The sequence below is a fragment of the Muntiacus reevesi genome, chromosome 10 (assembly GCF_963930625.1).
Source record: "Muntiacus reevesi chromosome 10, mMunRee1.1, whole genome shotgun sequence".
NCBI lineage: Eukaryota > Metazoa > Chordata > Mammalia > Artiodactyla > Cervidae > Muntiacus > Muntiacus reevesi.
In genome coordinates this window covers 70,072,757-70,093,601 of record NC_089258.1, presented here as the reverse complement: position 1 = coordinate 70,093,601, position 20,845 = coordinate 70,072,757, and the positions used below count along the sequence as shown (strand labels likewise).

At 43.5% G+C, this 20,845-nt stretch overlaps 1 protein-coding gene across 4 annotated transcripts in view; it reads left to right on the top strand.

Annotated features, from left to right (window-relative positions):
- FUT10 (fucosyltransferase 10) overlaps positions 1–17,205 on the top strand; it is a 74,778-nt gene extending 57,573 nt beyond the window's left edge. For all 4 annotated transcript variants that reach the window (XM_065947237.1, XM_065947240.1, XM_065947238.1 and 1 more), the window contains exons 4-5: positions 6,107–6,942; positions 14,870–17,205. In XM_065947237.1, the coding sequence (XP_065803309.1) occupies positions 6,107–6,942; positions 14,870–15,094 (1,061 nt within the window). In that variant the 3' untranslated portion in view covers positions 15,095–17,205. The remainder of the gene's footprint in view (positions 1–6,106; positions 6,943–14,869) is intronic.
- Positions 17,206–20,845: the final 3,640 nt, after the last annotated feature.

Below are 20,845 nucleotides of genomic sequence, written 5' to 3'. Positions count from 1 at the left end.
AAACAGCAAGGAAGATTTTACTGGAGTTAAAAAAGGAAGATTTTACTGGAGTTACTGTAGTAGAAGAGAGAGACTTCGGTATAGAACTGAGCTCAACTCCACTCCAAGTCCAGCAAAGACAGCTGGGGACTGAGAGCCAGCAAGAATGAGGAGTCAGTGGAGAGAAAGTGACTCAGAGGACATCAAAGGCAGGAAGATTCTTGCTAAACTGGCGTAACAGGATTCTTGCTAAAGGCAGACTTTAGCCACTGAGTGTGGGGATTGAGAAGCTTGTTGAGACATCAAGAGGGTTGAGGGTCGGGGTTGGGGGTGTGTCTCACCAAACCAACATAGCAGGATTCTTTGCTGAAACTGGGCTCTGTGGGCCAAGGGGGGCGGCTGGCCAAGCTTGAAGAGTGGTGACAAGAGCGCTCGTGATGGAACTTGGCCTTGCAGATTGAGGTCAGTTTTCAGTGTCGATGTTTGCAAGATCCCCAGAGTGTAGGTCAGAGCCAGGGTGGAAGGAGGAGGGTCCAAGCACCACTGCCCTCCAGCCTGGAACTCGGAGGAGCCTGAGAGTCCTGAGCTTGAACCTGGCCTTCTGGCTGCAAGTTCTTTTGAAGGACTTGAAAGGTGGGGCAGAGGTGTTTTGGTGGGGGCTCTTTCAACCGGGGAGAAACCTTACAGATGACACACTCAGGTGCTTCCTGAGGCCGCTGGTCAGTGGGGGACAGAGAGGGAGAGACCCCGAGGAGGGAGAGACCCCGAGGAGGGAGAGCAGATGGGTGTTTCCTCTGTGGTGTCCTGAGTGAATGGAGGGCAAGGTCTGAGCGATTAGGTGGGGGTGAGTCAGCAAGTGAGGACGAATTCTCTACCTTCTCCTCTTGTTGTGCCCTGCCAAGCCCCAAAGAGAACTGTGGTTTGTAGTAGAGAAAGATGTTAACTTTGAGTAGATGTTATCCATGTTTGGTGTGAACTGTTGCTTTGCATGATTTAAAAAAAAAAATCATGAGTCGTGTATGTATGGTAAAGGTAGAAGACAAAACATTTAACAGCCTGTTAGGTTGATTTATAGCCTTGAAACATGCAGGCACATGGCGGGTGGGACTCTGTCTGCACTCTTGCATCTGGCCCTGTTAGGAAGGAGACTGCAAAGTTATTGACTGGCCTGAGCACGGGTTCAGTTCAGGGTGGTCTGAGAGATTTCCATGCTTAGGGGGGTAGAATGCACAGATGCCTAGCTGAACGTGTATCGTCGAGAGAGGTCCCTAAGCCCTGGGCGTGTTAGGAACTGGGCTGGGCAGCAGGAGGTGGACAGCAGGCTGGCGAGTGAAGCTTCCTCTGTATATACAGCCGCTCCCCATCGTTTGCATCGTCACCTCCTGTCAGCTCAGCAGCGGCATTCATTCATTTCTCGCAGTTCACAGAGGAACTTGAATCCTACCGTGAACTGCGTGTGTGAGGGCCCTAGGTCGTGTACTCCTGAACAGGATCATCCCCAAACCATCCCCCCTCCCCCAATCCATGGAGAGATTGTCTTGCACGAAACCAGTCTCTGCCCAGCGGTCTGTGTCTTCCAGGAAACCAGTTTTGCCCAGTGCCTAAAATGTTGGGGACTGCTGGGCTACATGACGTAGAATTGATATAATGGTCAGATAAGCAGACTCATGAAGAGAGATGGCGGGAGAAGAGGGGAGAATATGGGTCTGGAAGTCAAGACCTCTCCCAGAGTCCCTCTGAAGTGGTGAGGGCCAGGCTGTCTGCGGAAGTGTGTGTGCGGTATTTTTAGGTAACCCTCAGAACCTTACAGAAAATAAACACTCTGATGGGGCTGTGTGGGTAAGTCTAGAAAATTCATGTGAAATGGTTTAAAAAATAACAATGGACTATGCAGATGATAATGTTATCAGGGAGCCCCTTGGCCTAAATTGTTTTCCTCCGAAGTTTTAGGTCCTTCTGTTGGGGTCTTTTTGCAGGATCACATTTTATGGGCCATACTGTTTTACAGTAGAGGTCCTTTTTTAAAAAACAAGTGACCTTTGGGGGACATCGTGTGGGAACGTTTCTTTTTTCTGAGTTAAGGCATGCCTCTTCCCGAGTGGACTGGGTGTAAGCTGGGTCATATTTCTGTGAGTGTCTTGGGACTGCCGAGAGTTGGTTATTCAATAGCGTCAGCGTTGTAGTGGGGCCAGGGAGCTCTCTGGTTGTTTGCCATTAGCCAGTCTGAAAATTCTGGTCCCCACCAGGGGTCTTTAACTTCAGATACACAACTCAAGCCAAACTTTCTTCATAGAGTGGGGTTAGTAATGTGTGTTGCCTCGCGCTTTTCCCAGTTTGTGTGGGAATAATAAAAGAAGAGTATATGCCCCTGAAGAAGAAAGAGGGCACATAAACAGATAGAGGATGGTCACTCTGCTTCTCTGCCTTTTCAGATTCAGTCCCCATCATCAGCACCCTAGCACCGTTTGGGTTTGACTGTGGATTTGACTATCCTAGGGACCTCAGATAAGAGGAATCACATGATATTTTTCTTTTCTTTTCTTTTTGGTGACTGACTTGCATCACTGAACTCAGCACAGCATCCTCAAGGTTTGTCCGTGCTGTGGCGGGTGGCCGCCTCCCCTTCCAGTCTGAGGCTGAAGCACCGTTTGCCAGCATGAATTGCATTCTTTTTGTGCTTCTAGTTGTGATTTCCTTTATTGTGCACTTAAGTGCTGAAGACCTATTTGTCAGCTAATAAAGGAACGAATGAATTAGTCAGTATTCAGGAAACACAGAATAACCCAGGGAAATGGGAGCTTGAATCTGAAGTTGTTACCTGTAAGAGCAAGTGCACGTGGCTGTACCAAACTCCTGAACCAGTCACATGCAAGTTAGTCACATTTGTATGGGTTTATCATAGTTCAGTGGATTTTCTCTTCTTTAAATACCCCGGTTCCGACTCTTGTTATAGCGGGTGTTGCCCTGGAGTCAGAGGGAGCTAAATAACTCGGCTGTTTCCTGACCCACATCCAGTGTGTGTGTGCCTGCTAAGTTGAGTTGCTTCATTCGTGTCTGACTCTTGTGACCCCGTGGACTGTAGCCTGCCGGGCTTCTCTGTCCGTGGGATTCTCCAGGAAAGAGTACTGGAGTGGGTTGCCATGCCCTCCTCCAGGGCATCTTCCCTACCCAGGGATCGAACCCGAGTCTGTTACGTCTCCTGCATTGGCAGGCAGGTTCTTTACCACTAGCGCCACCTGGGAAGCCCAACCCACATCCAAGTACCTTTGCGAAATTGCTCAATACCGCCACTCGCATTATTGGTTGTAATATCCTCAGAGAAGTGTTTTAGGTTTGTTATGGTTGTAACTTAAGAATTCTTGAGTGTTTACAATGATAAGCTGTAAGTTTAGGGGAGGAGCCTGCTGGGCAAGATGACATATATTTTTTAATCTTCCTCAGAGAATTTTAGTTAGGAAGAATCTGATTAAAAAAAATCCACAACTTATTTCAATGTGGTGTGTGTGTGTGGGGGGGGGGGTATAATGCAAGGCGTAATGAGCCTGGAAGCCCTCACCTCCTAGCTAAAATGAATGAAAACCTCATTATAACTGGTTGCAGTTTCACAAGAGTAAGTGTCATTCTGATTACCAACACACAGACTTAGATACTGGCTGTGACGAGGTTTCAACGAGCTTACTTCCTCTTATACTTTACAGATGTAGACGAGCAGTGATGAGAGTCAGGTCCTGTCCTTGTTCTGAAGCACTAGTTGTGTCTTTCTGCTTCCTCGCTCTGCAGTTTGGATCTTTGTCATGGTGACCACAGGGTGAGGCCATTAAGAGTCACCCATGTGCCAGGTACCAGCAGCGGACGGCCCCAGGTGTCTGAGTCCCTCACTCCGAGCACTTGTGCCTGATCATTAATTCTAGACCTGCTTTCATCTTAACCATATCACCTCCAGCCTCTAATCGTACATCTGCATCCCTGCCCTCTGTGCCTATGGATTGGACTCTGGATCTTCCTCTCCCAGGAAAATGGCCTTGATTCTCTGCTCTGCCTTCTGTGGAAGCTTTATGTTCTAACTCAAGTTTATGGGTTCAGTGCCCATCATTGGCCACTTGACCAACGTAGAACCTTTGTGAGCAGCTGCCAGTTCAATGCGGTAAATTGCCTTTCTTCTCCAGCTCTCTTTCATGTCCGATGTTTGTCTGTTGACCATTGCTGACCATTCAGCTCTGCGTGCCATTACGGTTCAGGCATGTGCGAGTATTCTTTTGATTCATTTATTTGCATCGGGTCTTAGTTGTGTCATGTGGACTCCTGTCTAGGTGTGGTGCTTGGGCTCAGTAGTTGCAGCAAGGGCTTAGTTGCCCTGCTGTCTGTGGGATCTTACTTCCCCAACCAGGGATGGACCTGCGTACCTGCCCTGGAAGGTGGATTCTTAACCCGTGGGCCACCAGGGAAGTCCCCTGAGTATTCTTTTCGCTGCTAAAGGACTTGCGTAGCAAATGCCAAGTAAACCAAGATATGACCATCTTTAGATCTTAGTCTTTCTTTCCTGCTCATTGAGAATAAAAGCCTGTTATCAAGACAGCAATACACAATCCTCAGCCGTTTCTCTGGGCTCAGTATACGTCCTCCAGCATAAACTTCTTTGGTCTTCAGTTGTTTAAAAGACTCTCTTGATTAATTGATTTCTCATTGATGTACTGTTGGCACCAAAGAGTATGTGTTTATTTAAGAGAGTGTGCACTGGCATTACATAATTAATTTTTATGAGTTCTACCAGAGAATATGTCTCGTTTTCCTGGAAGAATTTATTTGGTGTGTCTTTTCCCCAGTGGATGCTAGAAGATGGGTTTTGTGTGTGTGTGTGTATGCCATTTTCTTGCATTAAAAAAAAAAAAATCAAGTCACTGGGCCAAAATATCATCAGTGTCTGGAACACCTTAGAAATTGTGTTATGTATTGTGATATTGTCTTAATTCTTCTTTCTCAGTCATGGAAGTTGCTTCTTCCTGATTGGGTTTCCACCCACAGCCAGGAAACAATGGTTTACCACATCCATCATTTCTGTCTGCACATTATCATGTTTCGAAGTTTTCCCCAATTAATCCTCTGGAAGCTAGAATCACTCACAGTTATAATCCTGTTATGCCTTCTTTATTTCATGATGTGCTTGTTATTTCACATCCATCCTTCAGCGATCTGTAATATAGTGCTATTATCAGCTCTTAAGTCTTTAAAAGCCTCTTATCTACCATTTTGACTAAGACTGATTCACTGCACTTTGTTGAAAATCGATCATTTTGGATTAAAAAAAAAAAATCTATCCCGTGTATTTGTTCTGGCTACTTTTGCGTAATTTCCTTTTTTTTTTTTCCATTTAATCAATCTGCCAAGCTAGTTTGCTTTCTCCCTTTTGGCTTCCTTTCTCTTTCCCTTTTTAAGAATTGTATCTCTCTTCATTTCTCCTTTCCTCTTTGGATAATGCCTCTGGAAAGAAAAAGCCAGTTGCAGGAGTCAGCGGAATAAATTCTTAAGAACCAGGCTAGACACTTACTCCCATTTCTCTTTTTATAACATGAGAGAGAATGTCCCTTTCCTTGATGACCCTCCTTATAAGCAGTTTCTAGGGTGAAAGCTTCATGATTTGACTATTGGGCGTTTAAAAAAATATTTATTTATGTATTTATTTTTGGCTGCGCTGGGTCTTTGCTGCTATGTGTGGGCTTTTGTCTAGTTGCAGTGAGCACAGGCTGCTCTCTGTTGGGATGTGCGGGCTGCTCACTGCAGTGGCTTCTCTTGTCCTGGTGCACAGGCTCTGGGGCACTGGGGCTTCAGGAGTTGTGGCTCCTGGGTTCTAGCGCTCGGGCTCAGTATTTGTGGCGTCTGGGCTTAGATGCTTCATGCCATGTGGGATCTTTCAGGACCAGGAATGGAACCCATGTCCCCTGCACTGGCAGGCAGATTCTTATCCACTGCACCACCAGGGAAGTCTTAACTACCAGGCATTTTGCAGGCATTATAACAGGCTTCTTATTTATAGCCTCAACCTCCTCTATGTACTAGTTTTCCCGGGTGAACTCAAACTGAAACACCAGAGTTCTTTTGGATGTACTAACATTGTCTTTTCTTCTCCTAGGTACTGACTTTAGCATAGATAGCTTACCTCTGCCTCGGAAAGCCCATCACGACTGGGCCCTTTTTCATGAAGAGTCTCCAAAAAATAATTATAAGCTCTTTCACCAGCCAGTAATCACCTTGTTCAACTACACCGCCACCTTCAGCCGGCATTCCCACCTGCCACTAACCACCCAGTACTTGGAGGGCACCGAAGTCCTGACGTCCCTCCGATACCTGGTCCCCTTGCGGTCTAAAAACAACCTCCGGAAGATCCTTGCTCCCCTGGTGTATGTACAGTCCGACTGTGACCCGCCCTCAGACAGGGACAGTTATGTTCGAGAGCTGATGACATACATTGAGGTCGATTCCTACGGCGAGTGTCTGCGAAACAAACCTCTCCCTCCACAGTTGAGCAATCCAGCCTCTATGGACGCAGATGGCTTTTACAGGATCCTTGCCCAGTATAAGTTTATCCTTGCTTTTGAGAATGCGGTGTGTGATGATTACATCACCGAGAAGTTCTGGAGACCTCTGAAACTGGGGGTCGTCCCTGTGTATTACGGATCCCCCAGCATCGCAGACTGGCTTCCAAGTAATAGAAGCGCTATCCTGGTATCAGAATTTTCTCACCCTAGAGAACTGGCAAGTTACATCAGAGCGCTGGACCAGGATGACAGACGCTACCAGGCCTACATAGAATGGAAGCTGAAGGGTGAGATCTCAAATCAGCGACTTCTCACCGCGCTCAGGGAACGGAAATGGGGGGTGCAGGACGTTAAGCAGGACAACTACATCGACGCATTTGAGTGTATGGTGTGCACCAAGGTGTGGGATAACATTAGGCTCCAGGAAAAGGTAAGTGAGCCCAGGTTTGGCAGAGAGGTGCCGGGATGGCTGTCTTGATGTTCTCCGCTGCTCTGCATTCTTCTGTTGCAGCTGCCTTATCACTGGTCCTCACTTTTATCAGAGAGGCCAGGTTCTGTGGGAAGGATGGATATTTCATTTCTATTTGAGGAGTGCCATGAAGTTTGCTAGTCTATGCTGAAGGCTTTAAATTCTACTTTATTGTTTCTTCTGGAGGATACCACACTACAGGTGCTGGGCAGTGATGCATGGAAGCTGCAGGGGAGGCATGAAGGCCAAAAAAGTTTAAAAAATGGAAAGTTCTGAATCTCATCCACATTTTCAGTCCTTCAACCCAGTGGTCCCCAGCCTTTTTGCACCAGAGACCAGTTTCATGGAAGACAGTTTTTCCATGGACCAGGGGACAGCGAGGGGAATGTTTTGGGAAGACTCAAGTGCATTATATTTATTGTGCACTTTATTGCAGTTATTATTGCATTGTAATATATAATGAAATAGTCATACAACTCACCATAATTCAGAATCAGTGGGAGCCCTGAGCTTGTTTTCCTGCAACTAGAAAACATCTGAGGGTGACAGGAGACAGTGGCAGCCACTCCCCAGGGCTAGCAGCACCGCTTCAGCTCCACCTCAGATCATCAGGCATTAGATTCTTACAAGGGGCACCCAACCTAGATCCCTCGCAGGTGCAGTTCGCAGTAGGGTTCGCGCTCCTATGAGAATCTAATGCCAGTTGAGTTGGTCTAGTCAAGTGCCAAATCGCTTCAGTTGTATCTGACTCTTTGCAACCCTGTGAACCATAGGCCAGGCTCCTCTGTCCATGGCATTCTCCAGGCAAAATTACTGGAGTGGGTTGCCATGCCTGCCTCCAGGGGATCTTTCTGACCCAGAGATCAAACCCGTGTCTCCTGCACTGGCAGGCGGGTTCTTTACCGCTAGTGCCACCTGAGGGTCTAGCAGAGAGCTGACCTAAATTTGGGTTTGCAGAACTTCTCTGGTAGTCCAGTGGCTAAGACTCTGCCTTCCATTACAGAGGTGAGGGTTCCACCCCTGGCCAGGGAACTGAGATCCCACATGCCACGTGGTGCGGCCAAAAAAGAGAAAAAGAAAGGTCTGTGCTGTTACTGTTACGTTTAGTGCTCTGCAGCTTCAAATTATTCCAGTATTTATAATTGTAGTAATCGATAATTAAATATTATCATTATTAACTCTGATGATTACCTGTACTTACAGTGGGACCTGGCACTAAGTGGTTTTTCTCAGCCTTTCCCCCCCACCCTCAGCTTTTGTCAGGTCCTACATGGATGGGTCACAGGGGAGGTCTCCCTTCTCTTGCCCCTCCATTAGCAGTAAACTGCTGTTGCTTGTTGCTCAGCGATTGGCTCGTGGCGTGGGCAGGGTGAGTTCTTTGTTTTCTCGGCAGCATCAGGCTTAGGTTTTTGCATTCCTGGAACTCAGGAGTGAAGCGTTCTCAGTGTTCTTGCCTCTCCTTCAAGCCAGACTCTGCCTTGCATCTGTGGTTGGTTTGGATGGGAGAGAGTTCTGTGTCCCTTCAGGGGTAGGTGACCTCTGGTATCATGGTGGGATCCTAGGTCCAGATTGGTTTCCAGCCTCCCCCAGAACGAGACAGGTGAATTTTGTATGGGGGAGTGGTAGCTTTTCATCCCCTGGATCCGAAGATAAAAGGTTAGCTCCTGCTTCCTCAGTGTCATAAGGCTTTTTCTCTTTGTGAGGGAAGGTTCTGGGGAGATGGAAGGGGCTTCCTGACATCTCCCTCCCTGTCCTGGGCCAAAGAAGGAGGCTGTTTCCAGTGTTTTGCCCTGGCCCCAGTCTTCTTCCTGGGCATCTGATGGAGGTACATGGAAAAAGCTTTTGGGGCCTCCCTGCTGGTTCAGTGGTTAAGAATCTGCCTTGCAGTACCAAGGATGTGAGTTTGATCCCTGGTCTGGGAACTAAGATCCCACATTCCATGGAGCAACCAAGCCCATGTGCCCCAGTTACTGAGCCTGCATGCAACTAAGACCCAATGTTGCCAAATAAATACTGATTTTTTTTTTTTTAAAGAAAAGAGCTTTTGAGTAATTTGACCTCTATTTTGGTGTAACCCAGCTATTCCAAACTACCATGGTAGCCCATACCTATAAGGATTTGTTAAAATTTTAGTTGATTTCTTGTTACCTACTTTGTGGTAGCCACCGCTTTCTCCTGTGTTCTGCAAAAGGTGAAATTGATCCTGTGTATATCTTTCCTGAGAAAAACATGTCACTTTGGGATTCAGTTCACTTGGTTGTTGTGTGATCTTGGTACCCTGATGAACTCAAGAAGAGTTACGAATTTGTAGATTATCTGACTTTTTCCTTATTGTTAAAATAGGAGCCATGTTCTCCTTGGAAGCAAAATATTTATTAATTGTAGTTTAGAAACAGCTTGTTTTTCTGCCCAGGACTTCAGCTGGAAAGGCAATTTGGGATGCTGAAAGTTAGTTACTACTAAACTTGCCATCACTATTTCATCAGACACACTTTCTTCAGGTCACACTATGAAACATTTCTGGAAGAACACTAGAGTTAAAAGAGTCCATTTCACAAGATTCCTTTCTCTGTGATGTCACCTTAAATGGGACTTGATCCTAGATCATTGGAAGAACTCTCGAGTGGGCAGACAGGGAAAGAGTACTACTACTGACTTTCTCCTGTAGACAGTTATGCAAGGTCAGGGCTGGGAAGGCCACTGAAGGTGGTATGGTCAGCACAGATGAAACTGATGTTTCAAGTGTCACGACCAAGTCATCTGCTAATTTATGTTACATTTCCAGGGCTGGCGATTTCACCATTTTTTTAGGGCAGCAAATCTTATCTTTTGTTAAGTTTCTACAGTTATACCAGTCTTTGTATTGAACCAAGACTTCCCCTTCTATAGTTCTTTCTTAGCTTCCCGCGTCTGACTCTAATGTAGTGAGATACAGCTTTGCATCTGTGACCATCAGTCAGGAAAGATGAGCAATGGCCTTTCCAAAGCTGTTTTGTAGTAGTCGATTGGGGTCCTCCTTATTTGATTGTGGTCTTGCTCCAAATACAGTCTCTCCCCAACCATGAATTCTGGTTGTAGTAACCCAATGTTTGAACCTGCATCTAATCCTTTGAACTTTGAGTTGGTATTTTTTTGGCTACACCGGGTCTTAGTTGCAGCATGCAAGAAGGACCTTCATTGTGGCATGTGGGACCTTTAATTGTGGCATGTGGCATCTAGTTCCTGATCCAGGATCAAACCCAGGAGCATAGAGTCTTAGCCGCTGGACCATCAGGGAAGTCACTGGATGGGTATTTAGACTCCCCAGATTGTAAGTCTTAGCATTTTCTTGTGGTTTGTCATTTGGATTCCTGTTCTGGTTTTCTGTGCTCAATTTAGTCTTGGTAAAGAATCCTTACTCTTGTTCCAGGCTCTTGGAAGCCAAACTCCATGACCATCTGTGAGTAGTTTTCAAGAGAAGAGAGAATTTAGGCAACCCTATCCTTCATGCTCTACCAAACAAGTTAGTTCACTCTTCCGTTTGTAATCTCTTTAGATGCTTTAAAACAAGCTTTATGTTCACTCAGAGTCACCTCTTTTACAGGCTAAACATCTCTAGTATATTTCAGATTGGTTTTTCTGCTCTGCTTTCTAAATTTGGTATGGACGAAGAGTAATCGTTGCAGACCTGACTGTTATCGACTCTAATATCTTCACATTAAAAATTTTTTTTAGGACTTCCCAGGTGGTTCAGTGGTTAAGACTGTGCTTCCAATGCAGAGGGTGTGGGTTTTTTCCCTGGTTGAGGAACTAAGATCCCACATGCCACGTGGTGTGGCCAAAAGATAAAAAAAATTTTTAAGAAAAAGATATACAGGTACAAGTATATCTTGTACTTGTATCAGATAGTTCTGCAAAGTTAGTTCAAAACAAAGCAATCTTCTACTTCTTTTTCCTTTTCTCCTTCCCTAGAAGGCAGCCACTTGCCACCAGCTATGTTCTGTGCCCAGGCGGGTCCTACTCCCTGGAGCCCCACGGACCGTAGCCCACCAGGCTCCTCTGTCCATGGGATTTCCCAGGCAGGAATACTGGAGTGGGCTGCCATGCCCTCCTCCAGGGGATCTTCCCAACTCATGGATCAAACCCCATGTCTTCTGCATTGGCAGGCAGATCCTTTACCACTGGCGCCACCTGGGAAGCCACTTACTACCATACTTAGCTATTTATTTTGGTTATTACTCAATGTTTCTAAATAACATGCTCTTATACACAGTTTTTTTCTAAAATATCCACTGTTTATATGATCATGTAACTTATGTAGAGATGAACCATGTAGTAAACTATGATTTACTTCCCTTACCTGTACAGCTTTTGGTTTCCCTCAAGTTAATAATTGTCTTATTTCTTGTTTGTTTATTTTATTCTTTTACATAACTAATTCAATTCTTGTTGATTGTTTAAACCTCCTTTGAAGATGTTTAGCTATACCAGGCATTCAGATCATTTCATCTTGTTGAATAAATCTCTCCTGGAGCCTTGTGACATATATTAGGTACATCTGATTGCCCTCTATACTGTGTAGAGACCACCCTGAGCTCTCCCTTCCCTAGTATTTTGGGAATTGCCTTTCCTTTTTCTTTTATGTTGACACCTCTGTTTCTTGTATGTTTTTCTCCTTTTCTCTTAACTTTCTTTCTCTTTATTTGGTTGATTGTACCCTCATCCTAAAAGCTGATGCTGTGAAAATGCTGCACTCAATATGCCAGCAAATTTGGAAAATTCAGCAGTAGCCACAGGACTGGAAAAGGTCAATTTTCGTTTCAATCCCAAAGAAAGGCAATGCCAAAGAATGTACAAACTACCACACAATTGCACTCATCTCACACATGAGCAAAGTAATGCTCAAAATTCTCCAAGCCAGGCTTCAACAGTACATGAACTGTGAACTTCCAGGTGTTCAAGCTGAATTTAAAAAAGGCAGAGGAACCAGAGATCAAATTGCCAGCATCTGTTAGATCATCAAAAAAGCAAGAGAGTTCCAGAAAATCATCTACTTCTGCATTATTGACTACGCCAAACTCTTTGACTTGTGGATTGTAACAAACTGTGGAAAATTCTGAAAGAGATGGGAATACCAGACCACCTGACCTGCCTCCTGAGAAATCTGTATGCAGGTCCAGAAGCAACAGTTAGAACTGGACATGGAACAACAGACTGGTTCCAAATCAGGAAAGGAGTATGTCAAGGCTGTATATTGTCACCCTGCTTATTTAACTTAAATGCAGAGTACATCATGCGAAATGCTGGGCTGGATGAAGCACAAGCTGGAATCAAGATTGCTGGGAGAAATATCAATAACCGCAGATATACAGATGACACCACCCTTATGGCAGAAAGTGAAGATAAACTAAAGACCCTCTTGATGAAAGTGAAAGAGGAGAGTGGAAAAGCTGGTTTACAAGTCAACGTTCAAAAAACAAAGATCATGGCATCTGGTCCCATCATGACAAATAGGTGGGGAACAATGGAAACAATGAGAGACTTTATTTTTGGGGGCTCCAGAATCACTTCAGATGGTGACTGCAGCCATGAAATTAAAAGATGCTTGCTCCTTGGAAGAAAAGCTATGACCAACCTAGACAGCATATTAAAAAGCAGAGACATTACTTTGCCAACAAAGGTCCATCTAGTCAAAGCTATGGTTTTTCAAGTAGTCATGCATGGATGTGAGAGATGGACTAAAAAAGTTGCGCGCCAAAGAATTGATACTTTTGAACTGTGGTGTTGGAGAAGACTCTTGAGAGTTCCTGAACTGCAAGGAGATCGAATCAGTCATTTCTAAAGGAAATCAGTCCTGAATATTTATTGGAAGGACTGATGCTGAAGCTGAAACTGCAATACTTTGGCCACCTGATGCGAAGAACTGACTCATTTGAAAAGACCCTGATGCTGGGAAAGATTGAAGGCAGGAGGAGAAGAGGATGACAGAGGATGAGATGGTTGGATGGCATCACTGACTTGGTGGACATGACTTTGAGTAAGCTCCGGGAGTTGGTGATGGACAGGGAAGCCTGGTGTGCTGCAGTCCATGGGGTCACAAAGAGTCAGACATTACTGAGCGGCTGAACTGAACTGACCCTCATATAGCTTCTTGACAAAGGATGTATGGGGGATGTCTGAAATGTCTTTATTCGATTCTAACATTTAAGCTATAGTTTAGCTGAATGTAAACTACTAAAATGGACATTAGTTTTGTTTTTTCAGAATTTTGAAGGCATTTTGTTATTGGCTTTCTTTAAATTTTTTTTTAACTTTTGAAAGGATTACGGATTGATAGAAGGTTTGCAAAGATAGTGCAGAGTGCCAGAATTTTTTTGTAATGTTAATACTTTACACAGCCATGCACATTTGTCAACATTGAGAAACCAATATCGACTGTTAATACTACAATGAACTGCAGTACAGACTTGAGTCCTATTTCTTCAGCTTCCACACTTACATCCTTTGTCTGTTCCAGGATCGGATCCAGGATACCAGATTGTAGTTACTCCTCATGTTGCCTTAGACGCCTTCAGTTTGTGACAGTTGTGCCATCTTTCCTTGTTTTTTTAATAACTGACATTTTTGAAGAAGACTGGTCAGTATATTCTGCAGAATGTTCCTCTATAGAGTTTCTCTGATGTTTTCTCATGTTGAGACTTGGGTTTTGGATTTGGGGGAATAAGAGGACAGAGGTGAAAAGGCCCTTCTCATTGTATCATGTCAGAGGATGAGTGATATCAACATGATGTTTTACTGGTTATGCTCTCTTTGATCACCTGCCTAAGGTGGTGTCTGCTGGGTTTTTCCTCTCTGAAGTCACTAATTTTCTCTTTACACTGAGCGAGTCAGTAAATCCAGCCCACAGTCAAAGAGAAGGGAATTAAGCTTCACCTCCTTGGGGGAGGAATATAAACTAATTTGAGGATATATATATATTTATATTTTTTAAATTAATTAATTATTTGGCTGCACTGGGTTGCCACACGTGGGGTCTTTGATCTTCATTGCAGCATGCAGAATCTTTAGTTATGGCAGGTGGGATCTAGTCTCCTGACCAGGGGTTGAACCCAGGCCTCTTGCATTGGGAGGATGGAGTCTTAGCTGCTGGACCACCAGGGAAGTCCCTGGACGTATGTTGAAACCACAATAATTAGTAAATATCTGGGGGGAGATGTTTCAAGGCTGTGCAACTCTTCTTTTTCTCCTTAAAGTTGTACTTACTAGTGTTAATCCTCATCGATGAATTTCACCACTGCTTTTTAACTTCTAGTGTTACTGTCCAGACATCCAAAACCATCCTAACTTCTGGCCTTCTGAGTTGATCTTTCCGTTTTAGGAAGTTTGTGGAATCCCTTCCTTTTCATCTGTGTTGTAAAACTACATAAAAATGTGCTTTGTCCTGAGGGTGTTGCTGAATGGATTGAAGGACTGAATGAGACCACCTGTGAAACCCGCCTAGCAGAGCATCTAGGGCCATGTGTGTTGTGAATGCTCCGTCATTGCATATCTGACTCTTTGAGACCCCGTAGACTGTAGTCCACCAGGCCTCTCTGTCCACAGGATTTCTCAGGCAAGAGGACTGGAGTGGGTTACTATTTCTTCCTCCAGGGGATCTTCCCGAGCTAGGGATCAAACCCACGCCTCTTGCATCTCCTGCATTGGCTGGCTAATTCTTTACCACTGAGCCACCTGGGAAGCCCATCTAATGCACAGGGTATTCTCAATAAACGTTAGATACTTTCTTTCTCCTTTTAACTCTTCAGCAGTGTTACTATGGAGACCCCATAGTACTTGCTTTCGGTACTGAGGGAACATGAGACTTGTGCTAACTTGTATTTTTCATTCTCCCCTTTTTCTCTCAATGCAGGGCTTACCACCCAAAAGGTGGCAGGCAGACGTGACCCACCTGAGCTGCCCAGAGCCTACAGTGTTTGCTTTCTCACCGCTGGCCCCACGCCGGCACTCCTTGCGAGAGATGTGGATACCAAGCTTCCAGCAATCCAAGAGAGAAGCCCGGGCACTCAGGTGGCTGGTTGATAGGAATCAAAACTTTTCAACTCAAGAGTTTTGGGCCCTAGTATTCAAGGACTAATATCCAAAAAGTATTAGAGTTTTATTCTCTAGGTTGCCTTACTGTTGGAATATAATAGCTGCTTTGTTGACGCTCCATTAGGATGAGAATAAATGGCTGTAGTACTCAAGTGAGCTCTGTCCAATGATAGATATGAATTACCCTTAGAGGTCGCTTCTCTATTTTTTATACTAAAAAAAAAGCAAGTATTGGGTTGGCCAAAAGGTTTGTTTAGGTTTTTCGATACCATCTTATGGAAAAACTTGAATGAGCTTAACATTTCTTACCAAATACTAGTCACCTTCAGACTGCATGTCTGGACACATGTCCTTGGCGTCCTGTGTGAAAATTCACCTGCTGCAGAGTGAATATTTTCTTTGCTGTGAGGAACGAGGTCCTGAAAAGAAGGCAGGGGTGTATAGCTGTGGGTTCTTCCACTCCCCTCGCTGTCTGCATCAATTGGTATTTTGCAAGCCGGGTGTCCTGACGCTGAGCGTGAACAGGAAATGCATTAGAACTTGGCAGTGAGAGGTGCCAGCTGTTGATTTCCAGGGCCGTGAGTGTGTTGTGAAGGCTGCGTGATGTTGATCCGCTGTCGCCTGAAGTCTACAGTACGTAGCACGTCTCCATCTCCCCCATGCTCTCAGCGTCCCTCACACCTTTCTTATCTCCGCTTTGCCCTGTATCCTCCCCCGTTCCTTTTGTGATGTCATGCCTCCTCTTTGGATATTCTGAGCGATGAGTTCTCCGAGGTCTCATGTTCCACTGAGCAGAATAGTACCTCGAATCATATGAGCTGGGCTGGATGGTCTGTGTGTTTGGATTGTGGCACGTGCCTGCCAAAACTCCCCTGGTATGGAAGCTGACTTGTCTTAGGGTGATGTACAACCTGTGGTGGGCAGCCCTTCATTTTGGGAGCATCCCCCGCCATTTCTGACCCTGTCACAGAGGACTTTCAGCTGTCTTGTCTGGAGCTTCTGCTGGAGCTTCATGAAAGATGGGGAGAAAACATGAGTTCCCATTCTCTTTTCTTGGGAGCCTGGGACGTCTTCTAGATGACACTTGAGCCTGTTGCCACTTGCCGTGTGATGGCTTTGTAGCGGAAAGACGTAAGCTCCAGAGGACAGGAAGGGTCCTGGTACTCATGTGCCTGCCGTGGGACAAGGAGGAAGCTGGGGAAGGCACCCTTAACACTAGCTGTCCATTTATCACAGGCTGGTGTCTTTCGGTGCCTGCCAAGGGCGTCTCCTCTTCGCAGGTCTGTCTCTGGCTGTGCCAGAGAAATAAGGATGAAACCAAAACATTCTTTTAGAGGCAAGAAACGTCACAGGGCTTCTTGCCTAGGACTGGGTTCTTTCCATCCCAGCTCTGCCATTAAGTAAATATGAATTTGAACAAACCTCTTGACCTCCCTGGGCCTTCGTTTTTTGTGCCTAAGAGGAACACATAATTCTAATGTCAGCATAGATCTTTAGTTCCTTCTGATTACAGAAATGAAAATGCTTGAGAAACTCAGAGGGAATATGGAATGATGAGCTGTGACTCTAGAGTAAGAAAAACCTGATTATAGTCCCCCCCTCTTCAATGTACCATCTTTATTACCTTGGCCAAGTTATTTGGTCTTTTAAAGCTTTGGTTTGCTCGTGTGTCATGTTTGCTCTCTGTGCGATTGTTGTGATAATTAAATAAGTTTGTGTTCATGGAACTTCCCTGGTGGTCCAGTGGTTCAGCTCCGCGCTTCCAATGCAAAGAGTGCAGGTTCAGTCCCTAGTCCTACATGCCATGCAGCCAAAAAGTAAAAATAAATAAATAGATACTGTAAAACAGACAAGTAAATAAATAAAGTAAATAAGCTTGGGAGGTTATAAGCCAGCCCTGATAGGCCATTACGATACTTGGAACTTTACTATTACAAAATCCTTAATTTTAAAAAAACTGAGTAAGTAATTAAAGAATTTAGAGACCATCAATGTAGGTAGCAAGTGACATTAATGGTTTTAAAGCAAGAGCATTATCCCAGGAGCCTCACATAAATCGCTTCTTATATATACAGAGTAAACTACGATAGAGCAAGTTTACTTAATGGTGTTCTTGATGAAGTAATAAAAATGACTAATTTTATAAAACCTTGACCTTTGAGTATGCATCTTTTTAATATTCTGTGTGACAAAATGGGGCGTATGTATAAAACGCGTTTGCTGTACACCAATGCACAGCAGGAATCGCAAAGAAAAGCACTTGTGTGATTGTTTGAGTTGTGAACTGAACTTTTGTGTGGAAAACCGTTTTTGCTTAAAAGAATGTCTGGCAAACTGTGGTTGTTCAGTGATGGATTTTTGTCGGTCATCATCATGGGAGTGTAGTGTGCCTGTCACTTTAAGAGGCTTGATAGACTTTGTTGCCAATGGTAAAACTTCAGCTTTCAAATTAAATACCTGCATTTGTATAATTTCTTTTTAGATTCCTCATATAAGAGATAGCATATGATATTTCTCTTTCTCTGTCTGATTTGCTTCACTCAGTTTGACATCTCTAGGTCCCTTCTCAGTGCTGCAAATGGCTTGATTTCCCTCTTTTTAATGGCTGAGAAATATTCCCTTGCATATATATACCACATTAAAACTTTGGGAAATGAATTTCCATCACTTTGAATTTGACAGCTTCCTGATATTTGAGACTTTGTTTAGGAGGTTAACAGATGTTACTTCTGACATTGAATGGAAACAGAGATGATGATGTTTAAAGATGTTTTTAGTTTATTTCTTTGCTTTTATGATTCGAAGGAAAGAAGCAATAGTATTATATACTAGAGAGATAGGCATTTATTTTAAATAATTTTCTTTGGTCGAAGAGTTCCATCAGTGAAAATGGAGTTTACAGTGGATATTTTGAAAATGACAGATCACTTCAAAATTGGGGTGAGATAAAAGGTAATCAGAGGTTTCCATGTGGGAAATAAAGCCTTTGGTTTTTTTCACTTGGGAAACCAGAAAAAAGTTCAAAAAAACAAAAAATATTTTTAAAATATATTGAGGAAATTATCATTATTTGGGTCACTCAGAATGTCAGGCTGCCTGGAATTTATTACTTTTCTCAATATTTTTTTTAATTGTGCACTTAATATGTGCCAGACATTATTCTGGGCCAAGAGTCTACAGCAGTGAGTGAAAATGATAAAACCCTTGCTACAATTAGAGCTTACCTGCTAATTCTAGTGGATAAAAATAGAAATGTCTTCAGAAAATACAAACCACTTCCAGGAAGTTTTTGTTTTTTTATTCTGTTAGAGTCCCATGAGATGGAGTTTACTTCCTGAATTTCTTCTACTCTGTTTGAAACATGAGGTGTGATATAATGGATTATATGGATAGGAGTATATTAAATGTGCTATATTGACAAGATAGTTCAAAGTACTGAAGGTTCGATTTTGGAGTGAGTTGGGAAGTCTAGAAGCAAATCCTTTCTCTGTTCTTTTCATTTTTCACTCCATTGTTTTATTCCTGTTTCCTAGAAGAAGAGGCATTTGTCCTGCTGACACTGTGTGATTTCCGGCAAGAATAACGACTGACGTGGGAATGGCAGTTAACAGGAGTAAGCTCACTGGGCAACAGTCCTGCGGTGTGGCTAAACTCCATCTGTTCACCTTCACGACAGGGGCTGGGGCAAGTCAGTATTTACTTAGTTGCAGCGCCTGAGAAAGTTTTATCTTCCAGGCTGCGTTCAGTCATCGTGTATATAAGTCATACACCATTCATAAGAAGACTCATTTCACCACTGAAATAATAATATCTGCTAGTCTGAAAGAATGCAGGTCACTTAGATGAAATCTTTAAGTAGTATAGTATAATCACAGATATCTTCTACTTTCTGTTTTCATGGTCTAACCTCTCAGCTTCAGTATGTCTTTAGCCTGGAGGTGATGAAGTGGAAAGAAGAAAATGAAACACGTCTTCTCTGACACCCGCTCCCTGGATGTTTGTTTGTTTTTGCAGTAACTCTAGGGATGCCATTGAAAATATATTTTGATCATATTTCTTCTTTAATTGAACTATAATTGGTTTACAATTTATGTTAATTTCTGCTATATAACCAAGTGATTCAGTTATACATATATATTCTTTTTCATATTCTTTTCCATTATGGTTTATTACAGGATACTGAATACAGTTCTTTGTGCTATACAGTAGGACCTTATTGTTTATCCATTCTATATATAATAGTTTGCATCTGCTTATCCCAAACTCTGAATCCATCTCTCCTCCATCCCCTTCTTCGTGGCAACCACCAGTCTGTTCTCTGTGCATGTGAGCCTGTTTCTGTCTTGTGAATAAGTTCATCTGTGTCATATTTAAATTCCATGTATAAGTCATATTGTACAATACTTGTCTTTCTCTGACTTACTTCACTTAATATGATAATCTCTAGGTCCATTCATGGTCCTGCAAACGGCAGTATTTCATTCTTTTTTATGGCTGAGTAATATTCCATGTGTGTGTGTGTGTGTGTGTGTGTGTGTGTGTCTAATATCTTCCATTTTCTTTATCCTTTCAGCTGTCAATGGACATTTAGATTGTTTCCATGTCTTAGCTATTGTAAATAGCTAAGGCTATTTACATAAGGCTATGTACATAAGGCTATTGTATCTTTTCAAATTATGGGGTTTTTTCTGACTATAGCTCCAGAAGTGGGATTGCAAGATCATATGGCAACTCTCTTTTTAGTTTGAGGAACCTTAATGCTGTTTTCCATAGTAGTGGCTGCATCAATAATGTCGGAGAGTTCCCTTGAGAAAAAAAAACATTTTTAAGGAAGGCAGAAGCTCATTTTAAAAGAAATGTGCTTTTACTTCTCCTAAGATGGTGAGGCAGGACATCGTAATATATACATAGCTTATTAGTTCTGTGTCACTAGTAAGTGACGGATCCAGACTTCAAACCCAAGACTGTTTGTTCATGTACTTTTTACCATACTCTGTTTTGTCCTATGGCGGGAAAGAGAGGTTGCTGCCGTTCTTTGCAGTGCCTTTGAAAAAAGAAAATATCCCACTGATATGGAAAAATCTAGTTCTATCCTTACAGCCTTTAAAATAGGTATTCTTTACTAGTGGAGGAGAGCTTGTGTCATTCTTATAAGTCGGTCTGCTTCTTCTTCAGAAATGTTCCTGTGATACTAGAGTTATACGTAATTTGGTTTGTATGTATTGGGAAGTGAAACACTTGGGAAATCTCGTTGTTGCGTCGCTGTTCAGACACTAAGTCGTGTCCGACTCTTTGCCACTCCATGGATGTAGCCCACCAGTCTCCTCTGACCATGGGATTCCCCAGGCAAGAATCCTGGAGTGGGCTGCCATTTCTTTCTTTAGGGGATCTTCTGACCCAGGGATCGAACCCGCGTCTCCTGCATTGGCAGGTGGATTCTCTACCACTGAGTCATCTTGGAAGTCCACAGGAAAGCTCATATGTTGGCCTTAAAACTTACACCCATCTTTGGGAAGGCCTCAGTTTGCTGGTATCGTGCCTGATTTGTTAGAAGAGGCTCATGCAACTCTATCAACATGAGTCCTTTCTCTTTCCTGTGAGAACTGACAGAGCAAAGCTCTCAAAAATGATGATGTATTTACGCAAACATCAAAAACTCAGAACAAAATAGTTTGGATCTTGTAAATGACACCATAGTAAACCATGATCATGGGGATAGAAAACCAGCTTTAAGGGTGAAAGAAAAGAGCTTATGATGTCCTTTCCTGTGTCCTGCTTATTATGCCCAGCTCCA